At 38.8% G+C, this 12,438-nt stretch overlaps 1 protein-coding gene across 2 annotated transcripts in view; it reads left to right on the top strand.

Moving 5' to 3' along the window:
- The window catches only part of PCSK5 (proprotein convertase subtilisin/kexin type 5), a 302,119-nt gene that overhangs the window by 268,926 nt on the left and 20,755 nt on the right, over positions 1-12,438 (top strand). For both annotated transcript variants that reach the window (XM_030566779.1, XM_030566778.1), the window contains exons 27-29: positions 231-431; positions 10,895-10,978; positions 11,587-11,782. In XM_030566779.1, the coding sequence (XP_030422639.1) occupies positions 231-431; positions 10,895-10,978; positions 11,587-11,782 (481 nt within the window). The remainder of the gene's footprint in view (positions 1-230; positions 432-10,894; positions 10,979-11,586; positions 11,783-12,438) is intronic.

Here is a 12,438-nt window from a genome sequence, read left to right as displayed (position 1 = left end):
GAAACCACACACAATCTTTCAAAATGTGTCCCTGAATTTCCAACAGGGGTTGAAAGCGGTATAAAGAAGACTAGAGATTAAATTTCACTAATAATCCTCAAGTACACAGTATTGCTAGTGTTGCTGTTCCCCACAACACCCAGAATGGATAGGTCTATAAAGCATTTCTTCTTGTGGTTCTCAACCTGTGTGAGTGATACTGTGACTTAAAGGCTCTATCTATGTTGCAGATGAGAAATGTGTAAGTGACTGCGGGGCTGGTTTCTACAGTGATGAGGACTTTGCAGAATGTGAAGAATGCCATAGGACCTGTGCAACATGTGAAGGGCTCAACTTTGATGACTGCACCAGCTGCAAAGAGAATTTACAGCTACTGCACGGAAAGTGTGCGAACCCAAAAACTATGGTAGTGGAGAGGAAATTCTGGAATGGTATGTTGCTAGATCCTTTGATCCCTTTCATTTCACCCCCATAGACTATGATTAGAAATGTTTAGAAAGGCATCCAACCCCATGTTTCCAAGGTCCTATAGATTGGATAAAACTATCTTATATCTAAGTAGACTGAGAAGTAAAGGAATCCTGCTGACTATGAGTATAAATCTGGTCACAGGGGGTAGAATTCACCCTTTGGCAGAGAACCTAAAGCTTATGCACAATTTAAATCCAGTTTAGGCCCTATTTTTGAGGCCTTGTGTTGACTCCTTGAACAGGGTTGAATTTCACTTTGAATGAAGTATAGAGCATATTCTAAGTAATTTAATGGATCCTCAAATTTAAGAATAACCATAATGAACTAATGGACTGAACACTGGATTTGGAGCAGGAGTTCTTGAAGTCTAGCCCTGGTTCTGCCAGAAGCTTAATCTGTGGCTGCGTAAGGTCACTTCAACTCTCTCTATCTCGGATTCCCCATCTATACAATGGAGATAATATTTTTACTTCCGCAAGAGCATGGCAAGGTATTAATTAATGTCAGTGAAACATTTTGAAATGCAAAATGCTATTGCTGAGTATTATCATCATTACTGGAACAGAGCAAATGATTTGATGCAAATCTTCTTTGTTTTCATGAACTATCTGCAAACAGATCACAGTACTTTCACATACGTTCACTGTAAAAATTACTTACGTATTTCTTCAGCAAATAATTCTTAGCCGGTAAATGATTAAAGAACAACTCCTTGTGATTATTGGTAATTTGCACTATGTACTGTGTTGGGATTTTTTAATTCCCAGTTTGCATGATTTATGCATCAAATCAAAGCAGCGCTACGTGTGAATTTTATGAATTCACTTTTTGTGAATATTTGTATACAAACTTTAAAGTAGGCTTTTTAAAATGAAATTCACTGCTGTGCAGAGGCCCAGCAGAAATCCTCTGCATGGCTTAAGTCCCACACTAGGGTCTAAATAGGACTTCAATGAAGCATAGGCCTGCTACTGGCCCTCTGAATGGGCGTGAATTTCACCCTGTGTGAACATTCAAATTAGTAAAGCTCAAGTGCTCAGACGACTCATTGAAAGTGAACATGAGAAATGTGGTCAAATCAAAATTTGCTTTTGATTCAAATGCATTTATATGGATTTAAAAGAGCAAATACAAGAACGGCTGTCCTGAGATCTAGATGGCTTTGCCATTAACTAACATCTATATAATCCTTCTGCCAGGTGGTGTTGGCAGCAACAAGAAAATGTTCGCACTAGTAGCTCATCTCTAATTATTGTCTAATGTTTCCAAACTAATGTACTTCCTATCCATTAAAAGGTGTTGTGCCCAACAGAAGCATATTTCTTATCTGCAAAAACAATATATGTAGAGGCCTTGAATTTGCTTTTATTTGGCATCTAGATGCTTTCTTCTAGTTACAATTATCTATAACTATGAATACATAATGACACATAGGAATTTTGTCTCATCTGAGAATCTCATTTTGTTCCACCAAGGCAAGTAAGTATTATTATTCCCATTTGATTCCCATTTATTCAGGACTGAGCCACAGGTAAAATGACATGTCCCAGGTCACACATTGAGTCAGTGGCAGAATAAAAACCTCAAGTCACTTCACTCCCACTCCCTGCTATAACCAAACAAAATACGCAGCTAGCTGTGTCATGTTCATTAAGGTGGCAATCTAGCCAAAATCCCCAAACCCCCATAGCTTAACTCAATAACTATCACAAGTGCCTTTGAATAAGCTTCTTAATCTTTTTCTATTAAAAAGTATGCTAAAGTGAACGCAGGCAGGTTTGTGGCTGAGGTGTGTTGGACCTTGATCTCAACTCACAAATAACAATGCCATTACCTTCATCTCTGCTGTACTATGTCTGAGCACTTGGATCCAGACAATGTAGCTGAAAATGATACAATGGATTTAGTAACTGAACTGATCATTCATATTGGACAAGTTGGTTGTAACCAACCTATTGAGTCTCCTTGAGACAAAAAACTGTTGTCTCAGTTTGGCTCCTAGACAAACAAGTTAAAGGGAAGCATACCAGAGCATGCTAAGAGATAAGTCAATGTGAAGGCAGAATTTATTCACATTCTGAGAGGTTAATGTAGCTAAGACAGGATTAAAATCACTTTCTGGGTATACAGTATACATTTTTTGTATGTCTAACTTTCACTTCCATTTCTTGTGTGAGGATAAATAGAAGTCCAGAATCATGAATTTTCATGAGCACATAGACCAGAGACTAAGACAATGTGTATATAAAAGCTTCCTAAATTATACTTATTTTGTGGGTATTTTGGTGGGCTAACAACTCAATTCCAAACTGGGAATTTGTTAATAAATCATATCAAGGCCTGAAATAAGGAAACAGAGCTTGTCTGGCATCCAGACATTTAAAAGGAAAGGCAAGCCAAGAAAAAAAAATGGTTGAGCTCTGTGTTTGTAGCTCAAAACATCTGTATTTTATCTGGTGTACCAGATGATGAAATGACTTTGGGAGCCAGGAGACATACTAGTGTAGGCTTGATTCACCAAGTGATTACACACACCCTATCAACTGGACTAGACATTTTGCAAGCTGAAACCAGGTCTTAATTGTGCCAGTTCACTGGAAATACCACACCCTGAGCTTGTATGCGCCTCAGTCATACAGTGTAGCCTAGCGTGTTCTTTTGAGAGGTGCAAAGGACATGTTTCTGTTACAGATTCAACATGGGGTACGTGCCTCTTCACAGGCAAATCATTTCAAAATAAAATTTGTCATTAATTATGTACGGTAAGTATACAGCTAGTACAGCTCATATCACACATTGTAACACAGAATGGAAGTAGCATCCAAAAAGAAGCTATTGGGAAGTATACTAGAAGCCTTACACCAAAAGCATGTGTCTGTGCACTTTTTTCTTTCCCTAAATACCAAATTAGACAAGAATTAACAAATATAATATGTTAATAGAGGATTGGTGGGGAGAAGACAAAATATTCAGAAATCAGAGGATTACAGAAATTACAGGCCAGCTGATACAATTCTTTATAGGTCCACTAACTTCAGTGTAGCTATGTTGATTTACACCAACTAAGGATCTGGCTGTAGGTGTGCATTTTGTAGTGTATCTGGAAAGAGATGTGAGACTTGTGATAGGGACTAATGGATAAGGCAGAGAGATGGGGAATATGGAATAAGGGGGAGAGGAGGAGAAAGAAATCTACATGGAAAATTTTATGACATCTACAGAGGAGGATTTAGCACCATAGAAGGAGGTAGGGGACTTTTTAAATAGCATCCATATGTGAAATGTAACTCTGTCAGAGGCAGGCAACACTTATTCACTAACCTATACATTTTTTTCATCATCCCCATTGGAGTTGCATGCAGATTTTTTATTCGAGGCATTCATTCATTAAATTAATCTTGTGGCTGTTATGTGATAACCAGCTTGGGAATTAATGGTTACTGGGGGTTGTGACTTACTTCTCACCTAACCTACCAGTACCCTTGAATTTATAATTCTCATAAGTCGTTGAGATGGGATAGCTTCTAGTATTTTATTACCTCTGTATATTGTTTTCATTATGTTTTATCATGGCTATTTAATTGTAATTAGCTTTTTGAGATATGTGGTCTATTTTATGTATTTTTATTCAGGGCTGTATCATTTTTGCAAGGCCAGTGCCATAAGCAGAATAAAATCTAACAAACTAAACAGCATCCCCACTGGAAACAACTGGCTTTCATTCAAATCACATCCTTACTACACAGTATACAGACCAAACAGGTCACCTTCTAAAAGTAACGTACACATGGTTACAACCCTGGCAGTGCAGCTCCTTCTATGTTCCTCACTACAGCAATGTATTGCATGATTTTGACTTCGGGTTTACAAAAAAAAAAACATTTCACAAAAAAAATTATCAGGTTTTCTTTAGTAGAAGCTGCTGTAATTTTCAATTAGGAAGCAAAGGAGAGTAATTACAAATGGGAGTGGGGGAGCCAGTTTGATATCATGAACTGAAACAAATTAACTTTTTTAATCCCTTCTCCCTTATATATGAGCACCAATAAATGTGATCTCTAAACAGACAAAACAAATGTACTGAGTCCATAGGTGGTTTTTGTAAATGTGAATAAAATGGTTTGATCCTACACTGCACAGGTGTGAAGGATTGTTGTGTGCATAAGCACAAGGTAAAAACTAACATAGGCTGGCCAGCCAGGGATCACAGGGAAACTGACCGTGCATTAATGAGAACTCTGCTGTGGCTGCCTAGCAGCATGAGAAAGACCAAAGAATGGACTGTAGAGACCTGCATGGGACTCTTGTAGAGCCCTGGAGAAGGACTGGGATCCCACAGGTCCCACTGCCATAATAGCAGGAGCAGAACTAAATATAGGTCTCTACTGCACAGCTAAGTAGCTAATTTGAATGCTGAGGATTGCATGTAAACCAATGTCTCTTCAGACACACCCATTCATCCTGCATTCTTGAAAGCAAGTGAGTAGGCATTCAAGAAGCCTCAAATTTACTTTCACTCAATGTGAAAGATTACATTGGATATCTTTAAGGATGAGTGTACTGTTTCTTTAGATCTGTAACAGATGATTCTAAGGGAAATCTTAAGTAGAAGCACAAGAAAGATAAAAAGTAACTTTAGGGACCCTTGATTTCAGTATTCCAACATGGTCAGGATATTACCCACTGTTATCTTCCTTAGAACAAAGTTCTTTGTTCCATGTTAAAAGAAATCAATGCTTACTGTGATTGTTTATCACTGTCCCATGTCCTGTTGTTGGAGGTAGACTGACATTTTGAACTAGCATAAATAAGAAAGGAAGAAAACCAAAGTTCAGCCTTTCCTAAAACTTTCAGTTTGATAAGATCATGGAACGGCCTGAATGGATGGAATGCTACCACATATCCCAAACTGCCATAAAGCTTAACTCAGAAAGTGGCAAAAGTACAAGTCAGTTCCTTAGTTTCTGCAATGGGGGAGTGAAGCTGAAAATATTTATAAAATTGCTTGCCTTTACTGATTAAGGAAACAAGAATTAACATGGTATTGAGGCAAATTTTGGCCCCACTGGAAGCTTACATGTGTGACATTTTCGTTTCTGCAAAATCATCCAAGCTCTGAAGGTCTGAAAAAGGGGTTTTTGCATTTTTTTAAACCAGCAGTGAAGCAGTAAACATTATCATCAATGAGCTTCAGAGTAAACATTCCATATATATGAATCAGGGCACTCCACACTTCTCTCTGACTGATGTATTATTTCAGGCTGTCTGCTAAATTAGCAAATGTCATTGTAATAGTGGACATCTGGCTCACATATTTAAAGTCTTCTTCACAACCATAAGGATTAGAGATTTCAGTTTTTAAATGAAAGCTTAGATTTCAGAGCCCAAGAAGGAATCCTCCAGATACAGGTAATGGCTAGCCAAACAGCCGTGATCTGGTCTCATTTAATGCTTGGTATAATATAACTATTAAGGGGTACAGTAGGTCAGAATGCAAGGCTAACTGCCAGAGCTGGCAATTCTTTTTTGTAGTCTCATCAATCTTTTTACTTCAGAGATACAATTCCTCCACTAAATATCTAACTAATTCTACCACTTCCTTACAGAAAAATTCTACTTGCCCACATGCCCAGAGTAAGTAATGTGTCAGTGACAAGTAAGATATTGTGTGGCAGAAACTGACCATCTGGTTTCTCATTATCATCAGAGCAAAGGCCAATAAATACATTTTGTCCCCAGGCTGGCAAATTTTTTTGACAACTTTTCAAGACTGTTCTATGTATAAAAACATTGGTCCCATCATGGCAGGTGCAGTGCACAGGGATCTACCACAAAATTCTTTGCAGTATATTACTCATTTAGAAGGATATTTAGGCCATCACCCTGACTACTTTGTTTTTTCAAAATGAGAGTCCAACTGCTACTATTAAAATAAATGACAGTTTTGAAGGAGGGAGAACTCAACAATTCAGAATTCAAAATAGGCCCAATTAATTGCAAGCTTTTCATATTGGTGCTAGGAAGAGAATCCTCGAGTTGAGGGTGTAAGTATTTATTTCTGACTGAAAAGTTATAAACTAGAGTAACTGGATTATAGAAGTGGGTATTCATCCACGAAAGCTTATGCTCCAATATATCTGTTAGTCTACAAGGGGCCACAGGACTTTGTTGCTTTTTACAGAAATTTTCTTGTGTTTCCCAGGTAAAATATCACAAAAGCTTAACTGCTTGTGCATATTCCCCTCTGGTGGAGACTGTAATGTATTGCAAAGACTGACTATCACAAATGTTGCCAAGAAAAACAAACATTAAACTATAATCTTGATCGCTGAATATGTCAATGTAAATGAAAGTTGATATTTCTTAATTGTAAACAGATGTTTTCAAGACAATTTCTCTATAAACATTTCTCAGCAGTTGTTAAGTGTCTCTGTCTTAGCCTTATCAAATTGCTATTTATTATTTATGTTGCCTCAAGTCTCAGTCAGGATCAGAGCCCCATAATCTTGGTAGGGCTACTACAGCTATATTTCTGTTTCCCTTTTTTATCTTCATAACTGGTATTAAATGACAACATTTAGAACAGATTTCCCTGTCTACAGAGAGGATTTTAAGGGAAATAAAATATTCAAGGTATCAGTGTGACTGCTGAGAAATTACATAAAATAATTTTGTATTCCATCTTAATACAAGAAAATCTCAATTTTTGTGGGAATCACTGTATCCTTGAGAAATTTTGAAAGTGCTAAGAAAGGATAGAGTGACCTTAGAAATGCAAATGCAATAGATTCCAGGAACAAATGGTATTCAGTTCATGCGAGGTTTCTGAGGTAAATAAATAAAGTGAGAAACATTCTTAGTTAACAACATGATTATGGAATATATCAACAATTCTTCAAGAGAATCATAGTGTGGGGCTTACTTTAAAAAGAAGGAACGAAGACAGATGACTGGATTTGCAGACCAGTTGGTCTCACCTCAATATAAGAGAAAACGATACAATATATTTAAGGATAGAAGAATAAAAAACTGAAAAAATATAACCCAATAGGATCAATTCATGTAAGAAAATGATACCTAACATTTTCAGAGTATTTTTTTAAAAAAAACTAAATAAACATGGCCCAATAAATACATTTTACTTGATATTCTGCAAAGGGTTTGTTGAAGTCCACAATAAAACATTAAGTGAATAACTATGAACTGAACAGGCAAAGTCTTATCAAAAACCAGCTGTAGTGAATTCCTCAGAATGAAGAGAGATCAGTAGTGAGGTTCTTAGAGGTCTGTCAAGACTCCTGTAGTCTTAATGATTAGGGAAACTAGAGTGAAGTTTGCTGATTGCTCTAAGTTGTTTTGATTAGTAACATCCAGACAGTTGAGAGGGACTCCAGATGGCTTCTAAGTGCATTGGCAATCTGACAGTGGATGCAATCTAGCCTGAATAAGTGTACAGTAATATATACTGTTAAAAGTTAGAATTTCATTAACCATAATGGGTATTGAAATTGCAGGCCCCTCAGAGGAAAGGAATTATCATAAATAGCCTGGTGGAACATCATCTGCCCAGTGCATAGCACAAAACAAACACAGAAGCTGCTTGGGTGTGAGACAGGACCAAGGTAACCCTCTATAACTGCAGGATCAATAACCAAGGACCTTGAAGTCCTACTGACTGCTAAATCCAGCTTTTTAGAGCCTAGCTCAAAGAAACAAACATTGCCCTTCAAGGTTACATAGTAAGGCTTCCTGAATCCTAGACTCAATGAACTTAACTAAAATGAATAACTCTATAAAGCTAAAGTTTCAATCAAAAAGCTTTCCCATATTCCCACCCTGCAAAAGTTTTACCTACCCCCTTACTGGCCAGTTTCAGTGTCCTACAGTCCAGTTCTCTTATAGTGTGTTGGGAGAGTGGCTTAATTAATCCCAGCTGGCCCAGCCCTACTACTCTGATAGTGCATACACTAAAGGCATGCAACTGTGGGCTTTTCTCTGCTCAGAGAGAGATAGTTACACTCTCCCTGCTAACCTGGAAGGAGAGCTAGGGAATGGGATAGAAAACAAATCAGTGTTTGCTGATGGTACATAGTGTAGGCCTGAGCTCTGTTTTGGGCACCATACCTTTGCTGTTGCTAAGAAGGAATAAATCTGGATAAGTACAATGAGGCTAGTGAGAGGTATGACTGTTAAAACTGGAAAGAAGAAGAGTTAGAAGGGGCTTAATCTAGTGTTTAAGATTCTAAAGGATATAAGAATTAATTGATCCATCTCTCCTTGTTTCCTTGTCTCATAATTAAGGTTAAGATTTTGTCACAATTATTCTTAATAAAACTCAGAGAGATCATGGGCAATTTAAAAAAAAAAATCACAGGAGCCCATGACCTGTTTCTAACTTCATTAAAAATAACCGGGGTGGGTAGGGCTATGGGGGAGGAGGAACCATAGCTGAAGTCCCAGGGATGGGGCCTGACTGGCCGAGCCCATCCACCATGGATGGGAAACAGACACAGCCCCAGCTCCAGTGACCACAGTCACAGGGAAGGTGTACAGCACCAGCTCCAGAGCTGGCTACAGCTTTAGGACAAGGGCACATAGTCCCAGATCTAACCACAGCCATGGGCTCACATCCTCTACCACAGCCATGAGGGCATGTGCACAGCCCTGGGAAGCTGTGAGGGGGGTACCCAGGCCCAGCTGCATGGCAGGGGTGCACGGTCCCAGATCCAGCTGCTAACAGCTGAAGCCAAAGAAGTCACAGAGGTCTGGTAAGTATATGTGGGAGGCCTTGGGTTCAATCACCCTCTCTGCTTGATTTAAAGAAGGGAATTGCACTTGGATCTCCTACATTGCAAAAAGGTGCCCTAGTCACTCAGCTATAGGATACTCTGGGGTAGGATTTTCTCAATCTCTCCTGTTGAAAGTAAGTGTCTAAATAATGAATTAGTCCTCAGTAGAGGGAATTGAACTTGGGGGGCATCTACAGTAGTTAGAAGCTCACTAACCCCTGTGCTATATGAGAACCTGAAGTAAAGGTTTCTCATTCTCTCCTGTTGAAGCTCTTCCACGTTGTATAAGCTATTTGACTAGTCATTGAGCCAGAAAGAGCCTGTGAGCACAACTGACTCTACAGCCTTCTGGTTACAGTATTCCACTAGGCAGTGGGAGAGCCAAGGTTGAGCCCTGGTGCCAATAACTACATCATTATTTATACCCATTTCTCTGTAAGTAAACTATGGGTCTGAAAAGCTTTGCCCAGAACTAGTTGTGGATTACAGAGAGTAGAATGGATTAAAGAGAGTGGTAAAATGGTAAAATCAAGTGGTAAAATCAATGGTAAAATGCTGCTGGGATATATGTTAATAACTGGTAAATATATCCAACACAGAAGAGAGTACTATGTACATTCACAAAGGTCAAATGCATATTGATCCAAAACATGGGTAGCCAAAATACAGGTTGGTCAAACACAGCAGTGTCCACCCTCAACTTTAATAAGAAAGACTAACCTGAAGGGGTTTCAGAATCCAACGCTACATCTTCATTTGAGCAGCTTTTTGCCTGGATCAAAATGAAGAATTGCATGCTGGGACCTATGGCATTCACAGGCTACCCCTGTGCACATCATGAATGTACTTCAGGCTCCTGGAAATGTGGACATCAGCTGAGCAAAGTCTATGCAAACATTACCCCAAATTTCCCACTGAGAGTGTGAAGTGTAAATTTGCAGATAAAAAGATTCCATAAGAGGAACATGAAGGATTTTTCCTGATGGGGAGAACTGGGAGATGATTGATACATGGTGAATACATCTCTTTCCAGGTACTCCCTTCTTCCCCTTCATATTCTTAATTCACTTCCAAGGAACTCCTAAAATGTGTTAGGGAAATAATGTAATCAACTAGCATGAAAGCATAATACAAATTCTTCGTTCAGCAGCAGTCCCCTAACCATATATTCCTCCCCTCCGCCCTCTCCCCAGATAAAATGTGTCTGTGTTTACCTATTTGTAGTCTAAATTCTATGACCATCCATACCACTAACCTGAAATTACCAAGAATAAGCTAAAATATCCTCTGCACTTGCAATAAACACTCTAGAACAATGCCAAACTGGATTTGAGGGTGCCCTTTGTATCTTATTTTTCTACACTAACCCTTTACTGATCAGCCAAGAATATGTGATTGAATTAAACTGTAAATTGTCTAATTTCAAGGAATATAATATGAGACTTTTATGGCTGTAAATAGTTAGGTTTTTTAAAATAGCTCTGAGTGAATCTATGTAGAAAAAGCAAATAGGAAATTTGCCAGACTGAATGAAGGTGCCCTGCCTACTTGTCCTCCTAAAAGTGCCATTGGTGATCCAGTCCCTACTAAGACTAAACGGAGTAAACAGCAGTATTTTTCCCTCTTCCTCCCAGACTCAAAAAAACAGTTCCAACGATGTGATTCTTCATGTTGGACCTGTGATAGAGCTGCTGAAGTGTGCACTTCATGTCTAGAAGGTAAGTGAGATTCAGTTTCTTTGGGAAGTGTTTGTAGTTGGCTAGATGCTTCGGTACATTATATATTCCTAGGGAATATCTTGGTTAATGGATAGTAGAGGGTTGTTTAATCTAGCAGATAAAGGCATAGCAAGATCCAATGACTGGAGGCTGAAACTTGATACGTTCAGACTAGGAATAAACCATTTATTTTTAGCAGCAAAGGTAATTAGCCATTGGACAAATTTATCAAGGGATCTGATTCCCCACTGACTCAACCAGAAGTTATGGGCTTAATCCAGGAATTATTGGGTAAAATTCTATGTTATTCAAGATGTTAGCCTGGATAATCATCATGCTCCCTTCTGGCCTTAAAATCTCTGAGTGAGTTGGCTATAAGACTGGCCTTTTTGGCAAATGGTTTAAAAGAATGTTGCAGTTTTTAAAAAGATGGGAAAAAACCCTAAATTCTGGATTTCCAGGAAATGCAAAATTAAGGTTCCCTTTTTAAAAGACGAAACCCACCAATATGCTACTGCAGGTTTGGCCACCACAAACAAGATCCTGGAGTTATTTTGGAGTTAAGCCTTCTCAACTGTGCCATTTCATTGGGGTGGGTGTATTGCTAGGGAGATTTCTTCTCGCTGAGACCTGTGTACATACATGCCCTCGAGGGACTTTTGGAGACTTGAAAAGTAGGAAGTGTGAGAATTGCACAGATGACTGTGAAAACTGCTCTGGCCCCAGGCACTGCCTAAAGTGCCAGTCTCAGCCACACCGGCCGCTCTACCTACATGAAGGCAGATGCTTTCAGGAGTGCCCCACGTAAGTTATTTTGTGTTTCTTCCTGCGTTTTGTTGATTTACACCAACTTTCAAGTTTGCTCACTAATTTTCAACTGTGCCACTTGTCTCCATAATTTAGGCCCTTCTAGATACATTATAAACTCCTGTTATGGAAATGTTAATGTATCATTTTGGCCATCAGAAATTATGATGTGCTGAAACAATGTATATTCATACAGTTGGATGAAGTAATTTACTTTGCTCTTGTTAGCAGAGGCTACATGTGAATGTAAGTAAGTTAAGTTAAGCACTAGGCGTGAAATCCTGAAGTCAATGGCAAAACTCTCATTGATTTCAATGGAGCCAGGATTTCACCCTCAGCATAGATCTCATTGACTGAAAGTAACCCTCAACAACCTTCTCTGCCCTCTCCCTTGCACCCAAGAATACAGGATAAAAAAGAGGTAGAGTATGGGCACAGAATGGGGTGTCTGAAGAGTTATGGACTGAAGCACAATCCTGAACATGCAGATGGGGAGCTTAATCATATACTTTCTTCTTTGGTTTTTCTCCTGCTATGCATCAGTAACCTGGCAGTCATGCAGCACAAAGGTTCCCATTGACTCCAAAAAGCATTGATCAGACCCTAAAGCAGATCAGGTTCCATTGCACTCTATATTCTGCTTATAGCTAGTT

The sequence above is a fragment of the Gopherus evgoodei genome, chromosome 6 (assembly GCF_007399415.2).
Source record: "Gopherus evgoodei ecotype Sinaloan lineage chromosome 6, rGopEvg1_v1.p, whole genome shotgun sequence".
Classification (NCBI taxonomy): domain Eukaryota; kingdom Metazoa; phylum Chordata; order Testudines; family Testudinidae; genus Gopherus; species Gopherus evgoodei.
This window is presented reverse-complemented; position numbering and strand designations above follow the sequence as displayed.